This window comes from Micropterus salmoides, unplaced genomic scaffold (genome assembly GCF_014851395.1).
Source record: "Micropterus salmoides isolate LMB-PRFRI ecotype aquatic unplaced genomic scaffold, ASM1485139v1 Ms_hic_scaffold_4, whole genome shotgun sequence".
NCBI classification, from domain to species: Eukaryota; Metazoa; Chordata; class Actinopteri; order Centrarchiformes; family Centrarchidae; genus Micropterus; species Micropterus salmoides.
In genome coordinates this window covers 38,372,100-38,397,900 of record NW_024043372.1, presented here as the reverse complement: position 1 = coordinate 38,397,900, position 25,801 = coordinate 38,372,100, and the positions used below count along the sequence as shown (strand labels likewise).

Genomic DNA, 25,801 nt, shown 5'->3' with positions numbered 1-25,801 from the left:
GTAATGGTAGTAGTGGTGGTTGTAGTGTTGTAAACATTTTACACATTATTAATATGAGTATTATTGTAATACTATTATTTGTAAAACAATCTAAGTAAAGTATTAGTATTACTACAAATAATACTGTAACAAGAGTGGTAATAATAAATGAAAGAATATTATTGTGGAGCATCACAGTTTGTTGATGACCTTGGAAACAACATCAGAAAAAACAAATAAAACAAACCTCAGCAAGGTCCATGTAGTAGCTGTGGATCATGTCACATGATTTCCATCTGGAGGACAGGAGCAGCGACCAGATGGAGCTTGAGGTGAGATTGTTTAGTCAACTGTACGCAGAATTATTAGTTTTACATCAGATTTAGGTAACATTGACTAAAAATCTTTTCCTATCAGCTTTATCAACTGTGTGTAATGATTTCACTTCAACACGGTCAGGTGACTTCGCAGCAGTGTGCGGAGGAAGGTGTGTGTGTGTGTGTGTGTGTGTGCGCGTGTCTCTTTTGCAGCGTGACAACGGCGAAAAACCAATTGATCAGGACAGGTGCTGTGATCTGGCACGGGTCCCCACCCTCACATGAATCAATCAAAGTCCTTGAATAACAGACAGACACACACACACACACACACACACACCAACACATCATGTGAGGACTCTCTGCTGCACCTGGACATACTGTAGATAATAGCTTTATGAATACAACACAGAAGATCGATACCCGATCATTGTCCTTGAGCCTCGCAGACATGCTGCTGTTTTCAGTTCATCCCATCAGTCAGATATTTGCCACTGGGTAGGTGAGAGTGTGTGTGGGCGAAGCGAGCCAATGACAAATGAGGGTAAATAACAGAGAGAGAGAGAGAGAGAGAGGGATGCAGTGTGCCAGCTCGTGACCCAGAGAGATAAACAGAAAGTGAGAGTTGGCCAGGCAGGTAGGACAGGAGGGTGTGGCAACGGAGAAAGCATTTAGTGTGCAGCGCCGGCCAATCCTGCGCTCTAATTGGCTGGTGAGTCTTTGACAGACGCACTCGTCCCTCCCCCCTCCGGCTGCCTGCCGAAAGTGTATGTATGTATGTGTGTGTGTGAGGGAGCCGGCAGACTGAAGCGAGCCACAGAGGCAGGCTCTAACTCCAACCCAATGAGCTCGCAGCCCTCACACACACTCCTCACACACACACTCACACTCTCCTCAGAGCCGGCTCTCGCTCTTGCTTCAACCCTGGGACACAGAAGAAGAAGAAGAAGGAGAGGAGAGAGAGGCAACGAGTGGCAGAGAGGGAGAGTGAGGGTGAGGGAGTAAGAGAGGAGTGAGGGAGAGAGAGGCAGAGGGAGACTGGCGGGGTGTGAGGGAGAACACCATGGCTTCAGATCCGGGGCTGGCTGCGATGCTGCTATGGACTATATCACTACAGGCTCTGGGAACCGCAGGAACTAACAGCAACGAAGGTAAGGTGTGTGTGTGTGTGTGTGTGTGTGCGCGCGCTCATTAGAATAGACGGAGTTAAACAATGCATATTCTCTGACAGCGGGGATTAACTTCAAACGTGTGGAGCTCCTGGAAAACACACTGACAACGAGCCAACATGACCCACGAATGACACACACACACTTAGATGGTGCGTTTGTGTATCATAACCCGAGGCATGACATCAAAGTTTGCTCTGCACTGCAACTCAAGGAAATCTGGGTGACGTCTGTGACTGTCCATGTGTGTGTGTGAACTCATTTTGACATTGCTCGTGTTTGCCCGGGTTGCGTGTCAGCAGCAGTAACAGCGCATGTGTCTGCTGTGGGGTTGGCGGTGACGTGAGAGCGTGTGTCTACGCTGGTTCCATCCTTTACGGGATCTGAGGAGAACATCGTTCTGGATCTCACTTGTGTATTTCCTTTTGAGCTTCCTGAACGATGTGTGTGTCTTTCAATGTGTTTGTGTGTGCTTTCTTTTCACACACAGCACACTTTGCTCCCTAAGCCCAGCCTGGGTGTGTTTACTTCTGTCCTCCCGTCCTTCATCTTTCCACCACGAGACGGAAAACTGTTGTCACTTGTTCAACTAATGCCACACACACACACTACAAAGTCCCCTGACACCTTCCTTTATGTGTGTGTGTGTGTGTGTGTGTGTGTGTGTGACAGGGTCCTTGACATAGGTCTAATCTCAGGAGGCTGAGTGACAGCAGTGATTCCACTGTTAGGGCCTTCTTCACGCTGACGGCAACAATCAGCTTACCCCTGCAGGGAAAAGCAGCAGAAGAAGAAGAGGAAGAGATAGTGAGTGGGAGAGAGAGAGAGGGAGATCAGTGCTTTGGTTCAGGTGGGATCACCTCAGCAGTGGAGAGGTGAGGGCAGCCACTTATCCTGTATTAAGCTGTGTAAAGTCGGGATGGGAGGGTCGGGCCGCTTCAGGTCAGACACAGCAGGAAGCAAGGAGCGCCATGCAGACAGACAGACAGGGACCGTTGGCCCAGTCAAGATGTCCTTGTGTGTGTCGCCTGAATAACCACCACATTTACAATGCACTACTAACATCCTGTATTTCCTTCTCCTCTGTTTGCACCATTATTTCACTTATTGACGTCTACGTCAAGTGTCCTTATCGTTGGCCTTCAACTAATTAATACGCAAAATTTTTGTCCTGTCACCTGCTCTCTGCTTACTGAATTCAAGCAGTTGGTTCAAGGTGTTTTATTCCACGTTGGAAAAAAAGCATACCTGCACCGGCTACATCCAGGTGTGAAAGTAAATCTTGAGTTCCTTATAAAAAGTCCCACCTTTTATGAGTCTGTTTGACTGTCTGAATATGTTAAACTGCAGGAGGAATTGCCATGTTATTGATCACACAGTCGATCTCATAAAGTAAAAGCTAAATCAGTACAACAAAATATTGTCTCCTAAGCAAAATCTTTTAAATCGATATCATCTTCTTATTTGTTAAAATTAATTAAGGTGATAAAACAGAGATAGACACAAAACGTGGGGAGAGAAAGAGGGATATGGCATGCATCAAAGTTTTTCGGCTGGAATGAAACCGGGACATTGGATATAAATGTCATCCGCCTCGGCCACCTGGACACCATGATGCCTCCCAGTTTTAAATGTCTGTTTCCTAAAATGAAGAAAATGCAGTGTGTCAGGTTTGTAAATCCCCCTAAAACAGCAATTAGACAGGAAAAAACTAATTCCATTGAAAATGTTTTACAGAATATATTCACAAATTGTCTTGCAGATCCCTTTGAATTGTCTGACTGGTGTGAACTATACAATTACAGGCTCTAAACAAAGAGCCGTGAGCAAAGATTTTGAAAGGTTTTGTGGGCCTCCCCGAAACTCTTTTTATTTGTTCTGTCATGAGATGAAAACTGTGCAGCTTGAAGACCCAATAATATAGTTGGTTCTGTTTAGTTATTTAACATTTTGTGAATAAATCAATTGATTTCTATTCCGTAGAAAGACGTTCTCACTCCATGAAAAAAATCACCAGGTTTGTGAATATAACATTCCTCAAAATGAGATTTTTTTTCTTATAAATGTGTTAACATTCGGTAAAAGAGTAACTACTGGTTTTAATCTATTTTGGAAGTGATTAGGGGCAAAGTTGTTATTAAGCCCAAGCAAATATTTGGCGTCTAAATGATAACTGATTGCATTTAAAAAATGATAGTGCCGAAAATGTAATTTCTCTTCTTTGCTTTAGTTTCGGTCTGACTTGAGGGCAATTACAAATATTACATGTACATGGAGGAGATAACCTTTGGATTGAATGCAAATTAAATTGGCGGAAGAACAGATAACTGCTCAAACAACCGTGCAGGGCTCCACTTGACAACATATACACACACACACACACACACACCTACACACACATACAAGAGACAGACATGATGTATATTTGATATACGAGCAGGGGCCATGGCCGGCCATTTTGTTTTTGTTCATTCTTCATGTTTGCAGCCAAATTCATCTTATGTGTATCCAGACAGCTGACTCGCTGACACAGGGAGGTTTTGGATTGTATACATGTTCATATTCAGTCCTGTCCACATTATAACTTTCACTTTGTGTGTTTGCACATATGTATGTGTGTGTGTGTATGGTAAGGGGAAGGAACAAGACAAAGGGAAAGCTAGTCTTAATATTCTGATATCTCATGACGTGTTTGTATATTTCCTCAGTAACATGTGAAACATCGAATCATGCAGCTTGAGAGACACAGTAATTATTACAGAATCAGATTGCTACTGTTTTCTATCCTAGAGCTGATAAAAGGGAAGGAATCAGCAGGGAAGTAGCTCAGCTCAGCTTACGGAGGAATGGAGTTTAGGAGCTCACAAGCTAATGGAAAGCTTCTTTCTTTGTGTTGCTCCTACCACACGTCACGGTAAGTACTGAAGTATCAGATGTAAAACATTTTCCTATACAGTGAAATGAAAACACTGAAAAAAACATTAAAGATCGCCATCCTATGAACACCACACAAAGCTTTTCATAGTTCATTAAAAATAGGCCGGTTTTCGCCTTTGTAATATTAGATTTTTCAGATAAATTGCTTTTTCGAATTAGGAGACTTTTGTCAATCCGTAAAGGAGCAGGAAATCCTTCATCTAAAACGTTTTTAAAAATCAGCAAATATGGAGATACATGGTTGTCAGTTGACAGTTGTGAAATACTGTGAAACTGTAAAAATCTCATCCGCTCCATTTTTCACCCATTTTTACTTTTACTCTCTTCCGTAAATTATTGACAAATAATAATAATTCAGATGTATGTTTGTATGAAAATCACCAAGATATTTTAGCCTCCTATTTATGTACAAATGTGCGAATTATGGAGGCAATTAAGTGTAAATACATTTTTATTATCATTATCATTGGCAGTGTGGATATTCACTGTGTTCAAAATCAGATAAATAAATGAGACCTTATGAAATACATGTGTATGAATATTTACAGAGAATATATTAAAAATATTATCATGGAATTGTGAAAAAAAATCCAATGCATAAACACGCTTATGATGAAATGTTATTTCATATTATTTTATTCCAGCTTTTATTTCCAAATATCCGTTTTTATTTCCCAACGGAATTTTTCCCAATGTTTTATTTCATAATACCCCTTATCATCACAAAGTCTGGCAGCTATGTGATCGTCTCAAAGCAGCAGCCAATCAAATACGTGGTGGGATGAGATACGTGTCATAGTTAAGTTAAAAATGTTTTGGATAATTTCACAATTCCATGGTTACATACAGTTGTATGTATTTGGCAAATTTCACCATGTGGATTGAAAAAATAATTTATTTCATTCTGAAGACTTTGGGTCTCCAAAGTAATGTTAATAATTCTGATTCATTTACATATATCAATAAAATTGTATTATTTATTCACATTTCTTTCTTTCTTTACTTCTTTATTTTTTACTTTTGGTCTCCGTAAATATTTTCTTGCAATACAATAGCAAAATTGAGAATCCCACACTATAAATTTAGTTTCAGGCACTTTTCTCTCACACCAAAGATTCAACAAACATCAACATCAGCTCAACGTCAGTTATTAACATCACCACAGCAGTAAAAGCCCTTCAAACAGGAGAAATTATGTTTTCAACAAACACGGAACCTGTGTTATTTTTGAGGGATGAATATGGCCACATTAAGGCACCAACCTTCAGAAAAATCTGCGTAGGCCTAACACACATAGAGAGCAAGAAATGAACAACAACCTTGCCGTAACCAGCAGCTCCCACATTTGTTGTAAGCGTGTGCAGAATGGTTTATTTGAGATGTGGTTTTCCTGAGCAACCCCTCCTGTTTGCGGGCACTGTCCCTGATTCAACTCCTGCACACTGTTTCACACCGTCGCATTCCCAACGAGGATAGAGAGCGTTCCTTCAGGTTGTTGTTAGTACTGAGGAACATGAAAAGGCTCATGCAGAGAGCAGGACTCGCTGCTAATGAGCAAACTGTAGGTGGATGATTATTACCACATACCTCTGCTGCAGGAGGACCACCGGGGACAGAGACACAGCGGCAGGGAACGATGAAAAGCAACAACATTTTTTTTCTCATTATTTTAAGATTTGAACATGTAATTTAGAAGCAACAAAATTGAAGGGAAAAGAGGAAATGAAGAAGGAAAAGTTGAAAAGAGCCAGACTGCTGGGAGCTGCAGTTTCTCTTCTCTGTGCAATAAAAGGCAAAGACAAATTTGCATCGTTGCTGTTTGTAATGATCTCTCCTCAGTCAATAGAGTACCTGCCGCATATTTATTAACATCACATGAGAGATAAATGCACAAGACCGTCCTAATTAATAGCTTGCAGGTGAGACCTTTCTGCAACAGATTACAGAGAAAAAAGCCTTAAAGTTATTGTATTAAGCGATAAATGTGCTAAAGTGTGTAGTCCTTTGTGTCCTGCTCAAGGACACTACAACAGGCTTGCTGACAAGGAACAACTTTTCCTTTATGGTGTCTCATATTTTAGCTTTTAAAAAATGCCTTTTATTGACAAGTTTCCACCTCCTCACCACACAGAACGGCCAAACCATATCCTAAAGTCTCACGCATCAAAAATAGATCACCATCTGTCAGTGTGTTTCTTTCACACGCGCACTTGCTTCTTTTGTTTGTTTTGCTCAATCACTTAGAGCTGTCAGTTCCCAATCAATAATAGATAGAAGAGTATTAGGAGATATGGTAGGCTCTAGGAAAAGTCTGTAAGGTGTTGCGTTCTGTGCAAACAGAGCTCTGCATTAACTAATTTCACCTTGAAACTACGAAATAATTGTTCAGCTGTGAGGTTTATTTGCCAGCAAATGACTGCAATTTACTACTCTGTATCACCTTAAAAGCAATAAAAGCTAAATCACTCCGCACCAGTCATGTCAGTAATTGTTAAATTGTATTTTTCCTTGGGTCATGACCCATTCTCAGTTTCAGCTCAGTAGTAAAACTTTCCAAAGCCTGTATGTGCAGTGTTGTGGGAGCGCATTAAAGAACCAGAGAGGGCATGAACCTTCCCTCCCTCAGTCTGCTGGTTTGTCTTAACAGAGGTTGCTGTCGGCCGGCTGGCTGCTCCCCCTTTTCTCCCCAAGGCTCTGGTCTTTATTGAGACATCAGCCTTGTTAGCCAGCTATCGACAGGAATATAGGAGCTACCAGATCAGTACAGCCGGGTCTACCGGTCTTCCTGAGCTGTGGCCAGAAGCACGCGAGGCCTCAGAAAGCAGGGGCCTCTCTTGAGCCCTTTCCACCCATTAGCAGGACCTGATGCTTGTCTGGCCTGAGTTCAGCAGCCCTTGGGCTAGCTCTGCTTTGCTCTGTGATTGCATCTGTTACGTTGGGTAAATTATGTTTCTCTGCTCTGCTAGCATGTGGGGTAGAAGATCCCTCGCTGGGATGACTGAGGATAAAGCAAAAGCATGAGAGACAGGGAGAAGGTTGTAGGTGACGCTTGACAGCCCTGTAATGGGCCGGTGTTGTGGTTGTGTTAGCACATCCCTCCTGGAGAGAGAGCTCTATGATGTTCCCTTCGTGGGGACTGATGAATGACAGAGATCTGGCTCTGCAGCTACAGCATCCATTCCTCTCTTATAGGCAGACAGAGGAACACAGCTTGCGCTAAAAACAAAAGAGAGGCTATATGATAAAGGGATACATGGGTAAAGAGAGAGAGGAGTGCAGGAGAGAAAGAAGAAGAGAGTGAGGTCACGGGGAGAGAACAAAATGAGATGAACAGAGGGAAAGAGGAGGAGGCTGCTGTCTGAAATGTGTCTCTTTAAGTTCCATCGGCGGGTGTCTTTATCAACGCCAGTGGAGAGCGTCTAGCTGATAATTTGCTACTCTCAATTCCCTTCAATCCATTAAAGGATTTAAATGTTCATTAAGTTTAATAGAAGCCCAGCGAAGGCCTAATACGCTCTGATAAATGCTGGCAAACCTGCCAACCTGTTCCAATAGCTGCAGCAACAAAGAACCATCCAACTAATAAGGTCAAACTCAGAGTTTGAGTCAGCTCACTTTGTGAAGAGCGTTTCCTCTGAGTCACAGCGGCTCAAACAGCAACAAGCTGAGAGCGTGGTGTGTGAATTCATCCACAAGTCCTCTAAACTAAATGACAGGTTGTTTGTCATTGCTTTCCAGAACTAGCATTTTCTAAACTGACCAACATTGTTTGTCAGTACTGAATGAACGAAAATGATTCGCCTCTGGCGTTGGGATTTGGTGAGTTTTAGGTAATCAAATAGTGGCCGTGGTTAACATTTAGGCTTGATAGGAAACAGGATGTGAACAGTGGTCTTTTGGTCTTCCATGCAGTGGTGGAGTTAACCCCCTAATATACTGGACCCATATTTTGCCCCAAAACAAATATCCTCCTATGAGAGATAACTTTAAAGCTAGACAATGTCATTTTTAAACAGAGAAGTAACACAGTCTTGTGTAAATTCATATTTACTAAAACTCAGTTCAGTAGAATCAGGGGTTTTGCTGCTACAGCCTGTCTGGTCTGGTATGCCCAGTAGCTTAGGGTGGCTAATGTCAACTAACTTTAAATCACATTAATGTCAAACTGACATTAATAATCAGTTCAACGAATACTTGTGTTCGGGTTACACTACAGTATATTAAGATTTCAATGGATTTATCACTCAGCCTACCTTTTGACGAGGTCTTTAAAACAGCTGACTAAAGGGAATTTGGGGAAATGAATTGAAAAAGTCATTGTGCCATTATCTCTGTAAACATTCAGCAAAAATGAAATAGTTTCACATTAACAGTATCACTAGGTTGTTTCATACATTGATGGTTATTTAAAAGAAAAGCACCATTATATATGATTAATATCTGATTCCTAACAGTCTACTTGTAATATTTGTGAACTTGTTTTCATTTAGTGGTAACTGTTGTTTGATTGAATAACTAAAAGAGTAAGTAACCTGAAACTACTGAGTATTCAGTGTAAAGTGCTGAAAACAAAAATCTGATCAGTCATGAGTCATGCTCATGCTGGCCCAAAGGTAACACCTCTGTAAAAAATGCTTGTTTTACCACTGATACTGTGTCAAAGTCATTTACTTTGTTGGACCCACAGACTCCGAACTAAGAAGTTAAGAGGTTCTCAAAGGTCAGGTAAACCTAATTATAGGCATTTGAAAAACCAGCGCTGGTGAGGACAGTCTTGAATTCCTATGGTGCGCAGGAGGATAAATTCCCCCTCTGATTGTGGCAGGTAAGCTGGATGCTCACGTAAGATGTAGTGAGCCCCAAACAGACCGTGATGCAGGCTGATGGATCTCTCCTTGGGCCAGTTTCCATAAGAAAATAATGGATTTTACACCCAGTAATCTGTCCATATATCACAGGCATGATGTTATTAATATGTGGTAGTGGGGGTGGGGGGCAGGTAACAAATTTCTCATCTGATGTATACCCAGACACTTGTACACACAATCCAAACAGATGCACGCAGGCACGCATGTCGGCGTATTCGTGAGCTCACTCATACACACACAAACACAAAGAACCACACTCCATCTAACCAAGTTATCTCAGTGGGGATTATATTAATGCCTGGTATATGTGAAGCATTGGTCTAAAGGGAATGGAAGCGTTCATGGTTTCTAACTTATACGCACAGATAGTGGCGAAAGAAAGGGAAGAGAAGAGGAGAATGTATATAAATCAAATGAAGGGTATTTTGGCAAAAGGTTTGTAAAAGTCTATTTCAATGTCTTGCATCAGCGTCTAGCCTGTAAGTTATCTCATGCTGCAGTAACCGCAGCATTTAGTATAAAAAAAGTAGTTATTTGGAGGGCAGGGCTGTTTGTCTGGAAGCCTAAAAAGAACCTTTGACTGTTCTGTCCTGCTGAATTTTATGGTGTACTATAACTGTTTTACAGCAAATTCATCATTACCCTCTCAACCAGAGTACAGGGCAAGACAAGAAGAGTTCTTCTGGATACAGCGATATAATGTCTTACCGTCAAAATAACTCACAAAGGATAGAAACAGTTGTTGAAGCTGTAGAAAAGCGAGAAATATAATTTTGCATTTACAGCACAATCTCTTTGACTGCCAAGCCATTGGGCCACCTGCAAATCATTTATTTTAGCTATTACTCCTCATAGAAATATGTTTAATTTTCCCTCTTTATCTGTTCTCTTATAGCACCATTATCTCTGTGTTTTATCAATGTGTGAATGGCTAACATGACTAATCAGGGCAGTTGTGCGTATGTGAGGTCCCGTAAAAATATGGAGAGCACATTTGAAGATAAATTATATCATCCAAACAGCAATAGTCAGAAGAAGAACATTAAAATCTTACAGACAAGATGAAGATCTTACAACAGCCCCTCCGGTGACGTTTAATGAACGATTCAGTAGCGGCTAACCCACAAACAGAACCAAAGCAGGGAGTCCAAACACTCCTTTATTCTCCTCTCTGTTCCCTGTCATCTGCTTCTTCTGTTCGCACGGCCCTTTTAAATGCATGAAGTTAAATTCATTCATCTACTCACATTCAAACTAGATTAACAACAAAGCTTGTGTATCCCTGCGAGGCTGGGGACTGTGCTTGGTTGTGATGACAGGAGAAAAAGCTCGAGTTAGTCCACACTTTCCACACTCCAACACGCCAGTCTGTGGGGAAAACAAACACATTAATACGGCAGCATGTCGTCACACGGAGTGTTAGAATGTGTGCTTTGATACTGAGTCATGCACCTCAGTTTTTGTTGTTGATGTGTTTATCCTCAGACTGCTTTATTTTAACATTGACATTGCCACTGTGTCATGCTGTGGTGTCACTGCATGGACAGCTGGTGGTGGCGTGATGGGCCTCATTCAGACAGACAGCGTCAGGACTGTACCCTGACCGGGCTGCACACATACACGCACAGATGGGAGTACATCAAGACTTTGGTGATGAGAGAAGACTCATTAATCACAATCATCGTCTGTTATCCCCAGGGGACTACGGTTTTGTGCTTCAGGCTAACGTTATGTTTTAATTCATGGAACGTTAAACCGTAAGTAGTTAAGTAATTCTAGTCCAAAATATGAAATTTAACACAAAAACATAACTTGTGTTTATAGCAGGTAGGCGTGTGGGTGATGGAAGAAGTCACTGCACATGGATGAATATGTAGATGCTCCAAAACGAGAAAGCACTCAGAAACGTCCATCAAGACTGCATCTAGAATCACATAAAAGTACACAGCGATATTGTGGAAAATACTGTATGTGCCAAAGTCAGTTTTCTTCAACTAAGTAGAGTAGTTTATGTGAAAAATCAAAATTAATACATAAATACTATATCTTGCAAATGACTTCTTCGCTGTAATAGTTATGTAATGTTATAGTACATGACAATGAAGAACTTGACAAACAGGTGATGATGTGCTACCTCACCTAAAGCGTGCCCACTGCAGTTCAAAGTCAGTGTCATGTTGTTGTGGGCTTGAGAGGAAAGACTGCGTGTGTTACTTGAGTCATGACCATGTGTGGTACAATATGTGGTACACTTTACTATGTTATCTAGCTATGGATATTGCAGACTCTTCTCTCTCTTTACGCAGCACACTTCAGAGCAGAAATACTGATGTGACCATGGCACGTTAGACGCAGTGACTGACAGTAATTATAACCATTCATCATTAAGTGTAAGCCAGGGATGATAAGAGCTCTTTATGTAAAATGTCAGCTCACTGGATTGATGGAAATGATTAAAGGGCATCAGTGTGAAATAGAGACATACATGCTGCACACGGGCTGAAACAAGCTGACAGTGCGGAGGCCTGCGGGTGGAGCAGCCAGAGAGGGGGAGAGTGGGAAAATAAATAAAGAATAAAAGTAATTTTATTTATTAAAGAGGAAGGCAGAGCCAGAACTCTGCGTGTACGGAAACATCACAAAGTTCTCTGGGCTCCAAGGCGAGTCTGTATTGATAAAATATCACTGTCATCTTGACTCAACTATTCTCTCAGTTCAGCACAGCTAACCTCTGCATGAACTCTCTCTACCATCAATCAATAAGCTGAGTTGAGTACTTTGTTAGCCTTTGCACCAGCAGGCCACACTAAAAGTCAGGGGCTCTGTTCTGTTCAGCAGGTGTTGCAGACGGCGTCAGCCCACTTCTCTGTGGCTGTTATCAGCTGCAGAAATCACACTCTGTCATCTGCTTTCAGACTCTCCTCCTCTTGTTTTCAACTCCCCCTTCTTTCTCACTCCCCCCTCTCATTCTTTCCTCACCTCTCCTCTTTACCTGCTCTATAAATAGCTCTGTGTGCCTCTCCTCCACTACGTCTATACCTCTCTGGATGTTTTCCCTGGGGAAGCCAAGCAGGCCTGGGCAGCAGTATAGCCTGCTATTCACTCCTCTCCCCTGGGAAAGGATGAGCCTCGCTGGCCCTGAGCATCCTCCACCCTCCATCATGCAGCAAACACGATGCCTTGCAGGGAAATACTAAGCAGCATCCCATACTCCAACCTATGAGCACCTGCTAAAATAAGATATGAGGGATTGTGCCGTGGTGCGCTGGCCAGTGTAAACAGCATCATCACCATCCCAGCAGAGGAGCAGACACTCCGCTGCCCACTCTTTCTGACCCAATCTCGTGATTTTGGAAAGAGGGAAACTAGAGCCTGTATACTTTTGTTTAGTTTTTCGTCGAAAAAGCGCTGTCTCTAGTGCATTTTGTGCTGATATTATGGAAAAAGGTGCACGGTGCACACTTCCATGCTTCCATTTCCATAACAATTTTGGATGCTCTGGTAGTGATGGTGATGTGTGCCGTTGTGTCTCCAGTGTGAAAATGCTTATAGCAGATCCATGTATGCATGTTGCAATGTAAGTATCATTTTTAGATTTTTGTGTATTTTGTTTAGCCCTTTACAGCTTTGGTGTTGCAGTGAGAGGAGTGTGAGTCCCTGCCTTGTTGCTGTGATTGAAAAAGATTCCATGTCATGACTGCTTATCACTCAATAAGAGGCACATCCACATTCAATAGTATTTTACATGTGCAACAAGCCTGTACACCAAAAAGCCAAATAAATATCTGCATTTCATGTTTTCTAATAAGATCATTGGTTAATTATATACAAGGACAATATGTATTTTCATGCTAGTTTGATACACTCAAACATATTAAAATTCTGTGCTGTGTGTGTTGTCTTCAAAAGCATTGATCTGGCAAAATCAATGAATCAAAAATGTATGAGCCAGGTACCGATTTCATCACAAAAGCATGTGACAGAGTCCTATTGCTCCGGGATACTGCTAGAAACAGTTTAGTACTCCTAACAAATCAAGTCTTCAGTCCCTGCTCCCTGACTGCTGTATGAATGATGCCCATTTGCAGGCTTGAATATCTGTTTGCTTAGATTTTCACAGGTATTAAAGGATTGATTTGATTTGTTAGGGATTTTTCCAGAATTATCCAGTAACACTTACAACACGCTAGAAAAAAATGTGAGTAGTTCGTAAGGAACGAGTAAGGAATGAATCAGGAACAACCTGATTATTAATGAATCATTAACGAGTTCTGAGTAACTGGGATTTGAGGACCATAGAGTTGATAAGGGTGAGTTACTAGAGAACAGACTGGGAGATACTATATTAATGAATCATTAGGTACTGAGGTAATGACCTGGTTAATGTTGTTGGCAGTTGTTGGCTCTGTACCGTACAAACAGGAGAGTTCAGAAGGAGAAGATGAAAAGTTAAAAACAGTGTTTTTTGGTTTGACGTCTGCATCAGAGTGTCATAATAAGTCTCGCAGCAGTCTTCTCCCTCCATCCGTCTGTTCTGCTTTCTCTGCACCAAGGACAAAATGCTTACACCACTGTGGAGACGCTGGGAGAAAAGAAGGGCCTCTCGGGAGAAAAACTTTGGAGAAAGATGGGACGAGGAGGGGGCAGTAAGTAGGTGTAGGTGTAGAGGTAACGAGATGAAGTTTTAATGATCCCTGTGGGGAAAATAGGCCACTTCTGCAACAAATACAGCGGACCCTTCAAGAAAGGGAGAAAGAGTGTCAACAGTAATGTGTTAATTCATGTGTTTGTGTCGTTAGCTAATGCTAGATAACCATTACTGTTGTGACTATGCTACTACAGTGCAGAAGGTATTCTTCTACTGGTGTTTTTTTTTTTAATCAGACAGCTTCTGGTGCTTAACAACCTCCTTCTGGACTGGAGGTGGACCGACCCTGATTTGCGTCTAGCCCAGAAAAGCCAAGACAGATTGCAGTCAGATTTGTAGAAGTATATGTGGCTGAGTGTTAACGAAAGTGTGAGAAAATATCATTTTTCCCGACAGCAGACACTTTAAATGACATGTGTAAATGATTAATTAATTGTCTGTAGGCGTGAATCTGATCAATGAATGTGTTTGGCTGTTTATGTGTCTGTGATACCGGTGTGACCTGTGCAATCTTTGCCCAGTGCATTTATTCTACATATTCTAAGATTAATTTGGAGCAAAGGCAGGTCCTGGTTACAAAACAGTAGGTCCATCTAATCAATCTGACCATTCACCTATGTAAGTTATTGATTATTTCTCCTTTCTCATTCATTGGAAAAGGCCACTGTCTGTGTCTTAGTAAAGTGGGTGCTAAATTGTTAGCATGGTGTATGCCAGCGCTCAGATTAGGGGTGTTAAGATAAACTTAATATTGGGTTCAGAAGAAGGCGACAAGAAGATATTTTAACACTATTCGAAAGAAATATTCAATGCTGAAATATACGATAGGGGCTCCGGGGGTCCTCCCCTTTAATTTCTGCACCAATTTATCGTGGAAATGTCTTTATTCATATACAAATATAACAGAATATAATGCAGTAGTCAGCAGCTTATGTTTATTAATATGAGTTACTTTCTTTGGACAATGCACATTTGTTTCTTCTATATTTGAAATGCATTGCATGTTTTCTTATTGTGCAAATAAACATTTCCCAAAGCATTTTCATGTTATTTAACATGCCTTTTTGCAATCTATTTTTTTTACAAATGCTTTCAAAAAGTGGTGGGGACAAAATCAACCATGTCAAAAGGTAGTGAGGACATGTCCCCAGCAACCCCAGGGTAAATTACACCTATGCTAATAAGCAAGAATGCACTCATCTCTAATATTCCTTCCTTTTTAGTACGAAAACTGACGGTTTCTGCAGATTAAGTACTGAGTCGGTAACAATCCTTTCTTTTTTTGCAATTTTAAAATCCACGCTGTGCAGCGCTCAGTGGGCTTATTTTTATATAAAGTGACATAAGGTCAGGGATTGCTGTGGTGCCACAAAATAAGTCTGTGGCCTGTTGTGAAAAATTCATTTTAAAATTTGAATCATGTTGATAAAGATTTGAATGTGGATAACTAATATCTGGTACTCCCCATGTGCTTAATAAGGTTAGAGGGACTACTGCAGTCCTACTCACAATTATTGTCTGTATCTTATTCCTCTGTGCCACAGAGAAGTGGTTCCCAAACCTTTTTAGACCACAACACCCATCCAAAAGAATTTATTTGTCATGGCACCCTGAGCCACCCAACCCCCAATTTAACATGCATACAGACACTTTTCATTATATCAGTATTAAGTTAGATAATATAGGCCCATTCCCAATCACTGAAAATAAACCATCTTTTCACTATATTCACAACCGGAAATTAACAATGAACATTTCATTTATTTGCAGATCTAAGATCCACTTACAGACACTTTCTTGTGTAGAGCCACATCACACATACAGTATCTCACAAATGTTTTATAAATATTTGATTATATCTTTTCATGTGACAACACTTAAGAAAGGACACTTTGCTACAGTGTAAAGTAGTGAGTGTAGCTTGTATAACAGTGTAAATTTGCTGTCCCCTCAAAATAACACACACACAGCCATTAATGTCTAAACTGCTGGCAACAAAAGTGAGTACACCCCTAAGTGAAAATCTCTTTGCTACCAGTGTGTTTGTAGGTTCCATATAAGTACTTTAAGACATGATGACCATTTTGCCATTATCGTCCTACAGTATCTGCCCAGTAGGTTTGTGTGAAGTCTATTGTAAGAGGTAGCCATACGTCCAATCTTCTGGATCTGCCATCATTTGACATGATATTATTTGTATTATGCATTATGTTTGATATTGGCCTTATTAAGGAAAACATGTTTGCATATATTAAATTGTTATATTTGTACATGTAGCTGAAAAGATGTTGATGTTACGCCCCGTGTCCACCAAAGCGTTTTTTGCCAGCTGAAACTGCCACCTGCTGTTCTGAAAACGCCAGCTGGGAGCGCTAGGAAGCGTTTTGGAGGCGCAGTGTTTTTTTTCGAGAGGCTGTGGTTGCTATGATACATCATTTCCGTGGAGGCGATGTGTTGCAAGTAGGGTAGGCTACTTCATTTTACTGAATGTAAAAATGTCATCACAAAGTACGTAGGCCTACTTGCTTTGGTCTTTGCTCTGCATAAAGAGAAGGCTGAACATGAGAGCACAGACTGTCCGTACGTGGTTGCATGAGGTTTTGCGGGCCAGGACACACCTCGGCGAGTAGACACAATGTTTCGTTCAAGATCGGATGTGCTCGGTGTCCCGCCCCTCCTGCACTGTGATTGGACGGCTGAGTAAAAAGTGACAGTGACGAGCGCAGCGTTTTTCCCAAAAATGAACATTTATCAACTCTCGGCGACTGGAAAAAAACGCCTCGTCACGCTCCTGGCGTTTTCACCTGCTTGGAAAAATGCGGCGCTCCCATTGCAATGAATTGACAAAAGATGCTGGCGTCAGAAAAAAACGCTTTGGTGGACACGGGGCCTTAGATATGGATAGACAAGACTGTCCACAGAATCATGATGGTGGGACAATCCATGACCTAGCAATTAGAAAAAAATATGTATGCACATACACTGCTTATAAAAAAAATAAGGTAAAGCTTGATCTTCGGAGTATAAAATCAAGTCAGTTAAACTTCAGGGATAGTAATCTGTCCAGTTAGCAAGCATAATGATTGTGAATCAGTGAGAGAAAGTTTTCCGCATCAACCCCGCCCAGCTGATGCGACCCCGGTAATAGCAATCAAGTGCACTTGGCGCTGTGAGCCCAGACCACAGTCTATGGTCCAGACAGTTGTGACAGAATCGAGACGTAGCTGGAGCTGTGAATTTTGCAATATAAACATCTAAAAACTGTAGCGCAGCCTTGCTCTCTTTGAGACTGTGAGCTTTATCGGTGGTGCTGAAGTTAACATGTGTGGATTTGTGGTCAAAATACACCAAGGTAATGCCTGCTTATACAAATACAGTTACATTCATCTTTAAAAACCTCTGTAAGCAAGGATTTGAACTTCCCCAGAGGTTCCAGTTATCATGTTGAAATATCATCTAGAAATATAGACTTTTAGACAAAAAAAAAAATAGTCCGTAAGTAGTATTTGCCACCTTAGGTGGTATCTGTAAAAATTCTGGTATGGACCTATGAACATGCAAAAACAGAGTTTATGAACAATCGTTTTGACAAGCCGCCAATACCTTTCCGTTAATGTGTCCGCTGAGTAGATTCAGTCCTGTCAGACTGTGTTGAGGGCTGAGATGTTTCAGCACGTGTTAAGGCTTTGTCTTCACGAAATTACTTAAAAGGGACACTATGTAATTGTTTTGCTAAGATTTATGCTAAGACATGATTGTAATTCATGACAGCAACAAGAACATCCATTGTTTATACAAAAACTATTAATTCCCCGTCTACACTCTCAACCAAGTGTAACAAGCTGCCTCCAAACAATGTCAAGGACTCTGTCAGCATATCCGATAAACGTGGCAGGTTGACTTCTTAATATAAGCACTTCCCGTCTTTGCCTTCTTGTTTAACCTGGTTAGCACATTGGACTCCATGTCTTGCTATGATGATCATATTGCTGCTGATTTAGCTTTACATCATTTTTCTGCCAGGAGAAATGGACACAGCTGGTTCATGTGTGGAACCTGCATTCCTGCTCTTCCTGCGATAAACAACAGAATGTCATTAGAATACAGAAAGTCGGACTTGATGGTGTTCTGTCGTACTGAAATAAGTGATGAGTAGAGGTGGGTCGTTATGAATAGATTTCTCAGAGCAGCTCTCTGTCTCACTGATGAGGAGGTAGTGATCTGTGACAGAGAGGAGTAGCAGTGAAGATGCTTAATGCTCTGCCTGTGTTACTTTACTAAAGTTTGTTTCAAACATGCATTGGATCGCATAAATACATTTGATTCTGTTATAAGTTTAACAAATATTTACATATAAATCTGTGCAGACCAGCTGGCCCACATCTTCACATAGATCTTCAACAGATCACTGGAGCTGTGGGAAGTTCCCTCCTGCTTCAAACGCTCCACAATCATCCCGGTCCCCAAAAAACCCTCCATCTCTGGACTAAATGACTACAGGCCTGTCACCCTGACATCTGTAGTCATGAAGTCCTTTGAAAGACTGGTGTTGGCCCACCTGAAGGACATTATAGGCCCCTGCTGGACCCCCTGCAGAACAAAATGAACAAAAAGCCGTTCTCATGGTTGTGCTAAAAACAAAGTCACAATAGCCTAATTCAACTTACCAGACAAGACACAAAACAAAAACATGCTGGCCAGCCAAAAGAAAGAATGGCATTATTGTTTAATGCAGCAGTCATTAAACCAAAGTTACTGTGAATCTTTTGTGATTTTTAATGCATCCATAAAGGAAACCTGGAAACTTAACTTGCCAGGTGGAAGCACTTCTCCAGCCAGCTTTTCACTATTAGTCAGGCCCGCAAAAATAAGAGGGTACGAGACAGCTGATCTGTATACTGTCAGGGGAATGAGAATGGTGGGGCTGGAGCATTATAAAGTGCGTAGCCTAATAGTGCAACCCCTATCTGAAGTATTTTCACCTGTAGGCCCTATAGCCTATCTGTAACCTATTTTAATAATAGCAACATCAGAAGTAGGCTTCTTAACATTAGCGGAGCTCTGATGGCTACTTAAATAATAAGCTTCTGAAATATAAGCCAGTAGCGGGAGCTACAAATAATAATAATAATAATAATAACTTTATTATTATTATTATTATTGTTATTATATGTAGCCTCCATATGAAGTCTGACATGTAGGAAACAGTGTCTATCCACTTTGACTGTTTAAGCACCAAGCATCACTGATGTAAACACAGAGTCCTCATCTCACCAGAGCCTTGCGCTCTGACAGAACACGGTGTGCCCGCTGCATGCTCCAGGACATTGATGATTGAGGTCTGTGTAAAGATGTCAACTTAACAGTCTTTGGTTTCCCAGTGTCTGGCAGAATGAGTCCCATCTCCTCTAGCCCGGACATTTACCGGGAGCAGCCTTACGTCCAAGCTGGGCCAGCATGTCTCTATCCCGGCTGTCTTCCCTCTCCTCTGGAGCGAAGTATTGTGAGGGAATGCAAAAGTATTGCGAGGTCATGCAAAAGTATTGTGAGGGAATGCAAAAGTATTGCGAGGTCATGCAAAAGTATTGTGAGGTAATGCAAAAGTATTGCGAGGTAACGAAAAAGTATTGTGAGGGAATGCAAAAGTATTGCGAGGGAATGCAAAAGTATTGCGAGGTCATGCAAAAGTATTGTGAGGGAATGCAAAAGTATTGCGAGGTCATGCAAAAGTATTGTGAGGTAATGCAAAAGTATTGTGAGGTAACGAAAAAGTATTGTGAGGGAATGCAAAAGTATTGCGAGGGAACGCAAAGTAGTCCTCAAAAAAATATTCCTCACTGAGCCCTCGGAGCCACCGTACAAATAAGATTAGGTCCTCTGTAATATATCTGGGGATTTAAATTGCACATAGATGGCAAGACTTTACCTTTATGCATTTGAAAATGTGACTTTTTGTAGCCACAGTAGTGGCATGTCTTTAGGAGTTGGACTGTTGTTTGGCCAATCCAAAACTTTGGTCCAGAGTCAACTCTCTCAATAACCACCGATGGATTGCCCTGAAATGACATTTGTGGTCCCAGACGGTGAATTCTAATGATCTTGGTGGGACGTATTGCAACAACATTTTAAAGGGGTAATATGTAGTTAGCAGCGGGCACTAGCGGTGTGGTTTTAAGATTGCAAGCAGGTGTGTGTTTGTACGCGTGCTTGGTTCGAACTAATGAGTGAGCATAATCTGAAACACAACCACTTTCATACAGAGATTTGTGTATCTTGGAGGCTCAGCATTGGATGCTAATGAAACGGTTGGTGAGCTAGACTAAATATTATAATTGAGATTGTTGCCACACGGTTAGACCCAGGGCTGTACTGGGACTGAGATTCAGCCCGGGACTTTGAGATGGAAAGGCTTTTATGCAAACGGTCTTTGGGCACAAGTAGAAAGATTTTTTGTAGTTATTAGTGAAGTGTTTTGTGGTATAAAGAGAATCAGATAATGCTGAAACTTTAGGATGACACCTGCCTCCTCATTTTGTATAGACAAGTCGCCACTGCACTGAACAAGACCAGGGGCCTCATATATAAACACTGCTTACACACAAAAGGTTACATACGCTGGTTTTCATGCACATGTCTGATGTATAAAAATGAACGTGACATGAGAATGTGTAAACAGTCAGTACTGAAACTCACCAAATGTTTTAAAATAACGTTTCCCCTCCAGTTTCTGTGTACATGTCTATTAAGTAGTCTATAAAAAACATAATTAAATCCGCTGATACACCATAAAAGTGTGATCATGTATGTGGATGTTTAATATCAGAATGAAATTGAATGTGAGAGGAATAGATAATGATGCCTCTCACACATTTGATTTTACTTCATAACACCTGTTATCACTTTATCTTTTAAAAATTCAAACCAGCAGTGTTATTTGTATATACGAGCCAACTGAAATCTTCATCCCGGAGCACAGAGGAGAGGGCCGGATTGCTATGGAGCACTGCAGCTGTTGAACTGCCAGCATCAGGTGGCAGGATTCTGCCTCGCCTTTCCCCGATACTTTATACTTTTTCAGACTTTAACTTGGCTAACAGATTGAATTATCATCATCTTAAAAATCCAAGATAATCTCAAATAGCATTAAAGAATTGCAAAACAGAACATCAGTAGTTTTTAATAATATCCTCTGTGCATAATCACCATTTAGTCCCAATTTAGTTTTCGTGTGTAAATCGCTGCAGTGAACAGACTGTTTTGTCAGGCGCACAGAGCGCACTGAGACATCATGGTGGCGTACAAACTTCTCACCTCGACTTACCCAGCACATGTTCACCACCTGCACATATGGACTGTGTAAATTAACAAAGTCTAGAAATAAAGCCAGTGAAGCTCTCACACAGTCACTACACTCCATCCTCATCATCAGTCCTCATAATGCAGACCAAGGGTAACAAAACCGACATGAAAAATGTGTTCACATGTCAAACCTCCATCTTTACATGACATACAGGGTGGGGGATACCACTAACTGAAGCGATCATTTTGGCAAAGAGTGAAGTACTCAGTATGACTGCTGTCAGGGGCGATTCTAGGATCAGACCTTTAGGGGTGCTCAGCCCCTAATGAGAATGTAGCAGGCATACCATGCCTTGCAAAAGAGAGGAGCAGAGCTGAGAAGGTGAATCAAGGGCGTCACTTTGTTTTGAAAAGTGGTGGGGGCATAAGGGCTCAGATTAGGGGCGTGATGATACATTTGGGTCATGAGACGTGACGATGCACCAGAACAAGTCAAGAAGATTTTTAGCGCTATTTAGCTGAAATATTTGATGCGGAAATATTTGATGCGGAAATATATGTGCGGGGGGTCTGGGAGTCCTCCCCCAGAAGAATTTGAGCGTTTGGTGCAAATGTCTGTTTTTATATGAGGGAAAATGTATATTGCTTTGCATGTTTTCCTATTGTACAGATAAACCTTTTCTCAAGTTTGTTAGTTAACATTTCTTGGTGCAAGCTAAATTTCAGAACATTTTTAACAAATGCTTTCAAAAATTGATGGCGAAGGAAGTAGTTCTAGTATGGCGAAGGAAGTAGTAGTAGGAAGTAGAAGCAAAAATCTTTATTTTGATTGCACAGAATCTGTGGAGAATAAATTATTCCAATTAGTATAATATTCTACCATTAATTTAAAACAGATTTCATAGCTAGGCCTACTGTTAGCAGTGTTGGGCAGGAATTGTAATAATATTACTTTTCTCATTTTACATTTACTCATTTTCCTTGTAACTAGTAGGATAACGGATTACTATTCCAAAAACAGTCATATTATTACAGTTACTAATCCAAGTAACGCTGCGGTACTGAGTTACTTAATGCACCATCCTTGCCGTGACTGCGCGACTGGTCGGCATGATGTTATAAAAGTCAGCTGTTAGTATAATGTTACTACATTACTTACATAATCTCAGCATATTCAATATATTTTCATATACTGTGTAGCTTACCACTAGTTTAGGCCCATTATGAATTTTATATTCCAGTTACCAGTGTTGGAAAGCAACTACTTGCATGTAATTTAATTACAAATGAACTGTAACTAGTATGTTACAGTTACTGGGGAAAATGTGTATTAACTTAAGTTATTTATGAAAATGGTTATGATAACATTGGGGGTTACATCTGAATATTTTCTGTAAAACGCTCGACTATATGTTGAATAATATTACTTTTATTGCTTTGCATGTTTTTCATGTGCACAATGTCTCTCTTTGCCAGTTTCAGCCACAGCTGTTTATTAAAGTTTAATGCTGTTCTGATGCTTTTTATTGGTTCTCATGTCTGAATATGCAGCACCACCATCTGCCAGTTCAACTGCCCCCCAAACTGTCTTTTAAAAATGGTTAACAGTTGAAAAATATTCATTAGAAATTTAGAAAAGTAATAAAATGTGATAAGTTAAATTACTTTGAGTAATTGAAATAGTTAACCTAGGCTACTGTTACATTTTAAATAGGGTAACTTGTAATCGGTAAACTATTACGTTTCCAAAGTAACCTTCCCAACACTGCCAACTGTTACAGCAGTTTAATTTTTGTGGAATGTTTCCATTTATAAAATCCATGTGCAAGAAAAACAGTGTACATTGGTTTCTAATTTATTAATACTAAGTAAATACTTGTCATTAATCATAACTATTCATGCAGAACATTTACCGTAGTTTGTAGTGTCATTTTTCCGCTTCCCATGTATTTATTTTTTGGGATATATGCAAGTGAAATACTCTGTAGAGCCCTGCATCATCCATCCTGGGAACTGGCCCCCTCGCACTGCTGTTCTGCTTGTTTTATTGGCGGATGCCGTTTTTTCTGGTTCTATTGTCCTTCTCCTCATCCTGTAGTTCCTGCTGCAACTCCTGCAGCTCCACCTCTTCCCTCCTCATCAACATGACTGGGGTCATCATCACCCTGTCCCTCTGCATTACCTCCACTGACCTTAACAGCTAACATAGATACACACACACACTCCACTTAAAGAAGGATGTCGTCTTGGAGTGATTGGAGTGAACACATTGCAAACTGTTGTTTATATATATATATATATGTGTGTGTAAATTCAGTATATAATAAATGCATTACTAATTCTGCACCCATTTCTTCTGCTGCTGGGTCCTTCCTCATCTGCACCTGCCACAGCAACTCCCACCAAGGAAGCAGTCAGTTAATTTGGCACATTAAGCTGCATCTTGTGCCGACATCTTTTTCTTCTTAATTCTTATTTTTTCGGCACCACACATTTCTTTTTCCTCTTTCTTTCTTTTCGCCATATTTATCGTCTTTGTTGCCCTTATCACACAACCCTGGGCTGAGCCCTGACAAAACGTAACAAAGCAAACCGGTGCAAAAAGTTTTGGATTAAACTTGCCCCAGATGGAAAGTAAACTGCTCTGATCGGCGCCTTTGAGCCAATCAGAATTGAGCAAAAATTACGCTGTCCAAGTTGGGAGGCGCTGCTCGTATCAATAGTATTAGTAAGTATTAGTAAGTATTAGTTTGGCCCAGACTGACAGACACCGGTCCGCCAGCGCGGTCACAGGTCATTCAGTAAAATATTACAAACTGAAATATATTAGTATTTAGGGACATTAAATCAGTGTAATGTAAGAAAAGCCGCTACATGGTGGCTGCGCCACAGCAGAGGAAAACGCGAACAGAAAGATTAGAGAGTGTCCACGAAGATTTCCTGGCCCATGATGATGACTGGCTAATACTTCAATTTAGATTCAGTCGTGCTCCTGGATCTGTGTGCTGAACTTCAGCATAAGACAGACCAACCTGATGGAACCGTGCCATCCCGGTACAAATACAAGAAGGATAAAACCACTGTGGGGTTTCTGTTAGCAGCGGGAGGTGACAGTTGTGTGTTTTATGTAATCAACAATATATAGTTTACCTTTCTACCAAAAGTCTTTGTTTAGAATAATATATTTGTGTGAAACTTTTTGTTTTGTTTATGAACAAGCTGCATCAAACAAAATCTGCTTTCTTACTTCTACCTCACAAACACCTAGATTTCTGCATCAGAAAAACTCTTTTCCCATCTTTTGTTGACATGTCAGACCTGTTTTCTTTATTTCAGCCATTATGAGCCAGCTGCATTGACAGCCATTGTGATACTGATACTGATCAAAGAGTTCAAATCATCAAATAAAATATTTCTTCTCTTCTCCACTTCAGTGATCAGCACCTCAATCTCACATTTAGTGAAGTTTCTCTTTTTTCACGTGGTTTGCAGCAAGATTGGCTGTTGTTATTTGGACCTTAGGAGGTGACCTTGGCATATTTATGGTCATTTGCATAGTAATTTATGGGAGGAGCCAAAGCAGGATATGTGGCTCGAACATGTGTGCTCAAAATAATGTTGAGATAAACTTTTGCTATGTAGAAAGTCAAACAGCTGTTTGGACCTTAGAGAAAAATGGAAGATTTAATTACAGCTACTTTAAAGTACTGTGGTACATAGCCTGTTGATAGAGATAGATTGATCATATCTAGTATAGAGTGCTGACTAAGGGTAAAACATCTTTAAGCAACCTAGTCGGGATGGGGTCTAAGAGGCAGGTTGATGGTTTAGATGAAGAAATTATTGAAGTTAGTTGGTAAAGATTGAGGGAAGCAAAACAGTCTAAACATATATCTGGTTCTACAGCTGTTTCTAAGGTTCCTGAGTTTAGAGATAAATCGGTGCCAGTTGGGGGCAGGTCTTGGTGAATTATTGTATTGTACACAATAAATCTAAATTGAACATTACGAACCAAACGGGTAGATGCATGCTAAGTTTAGCTAGCTGTCCCTGCTTTGTATCGCTAAAAGCTAGAACAATCAAACTGCTCCACATTTGCTTGTACTGTTACATCATTTCTTGCAACAAAAAAAAAGCACTTTGACATAATACCGTTGGTACACAGGATAGTAATAGGGGTTGCATTAGCTGGTGAAGTAATGTCTCTATACAACTGTAATTTAGTATTTTGCACCGTATAATGTTAGCAACTCCAGTCAGCCTTTCTGATTTTCACAGTGTTTTCACCCCGACATCATCTGTTTCTCGTTTGGCCTGACGGGCTTCAACACATAAAACTTTGTTGTTAGTTTGGCTGTTAACTTTAACCTCGTTAGGCAAATTGATGAAAAAAAGAAAGTTTAATATTCTCCTCCACAATTACAAATCTGGCACAAAGAGAAGATTATTTAGATTATAATTTAAGGAGATTAAATTTACTTTTAATCAAGAAGTTAAGTGCATAAATAAATAAAGTGCGAAATTGTGTGCTGTTTTTTTAAATATTCAGAAAATTGTACAGAGTGTGGTTGGTAGATAAAAATT

At 40.6% G+C, this 25,801-nt stretch overlaps 1 protein-coding gene across 2 annotated transcripts in view; it reads left to right on the top strand.

The window, feature by feature from the left end:
- The first annotated feature begins 1,099 nt into the window (after positions 1–1,099).
- Positions 1,100–25,801, top strand: part of epha8 (eph receptor A8) — a 119,240-nt gene continuing 94,538 nt past the window's right edge. For both annotated transcript variants that reach the window (XM_038697778.1, XM_038697777.1), the window contains exon 1: positions 1,100–1,447. In XM_038697778.1, coding sequence (XP_038553706.1) covers positions 1,360–1,447 — 88 coding nt within the window. In that variant the 5' untranslated portion in view covers positions 1,100–1,359. The remainder of the gene's footprint in view (positions 1,448–25,801) is intronic.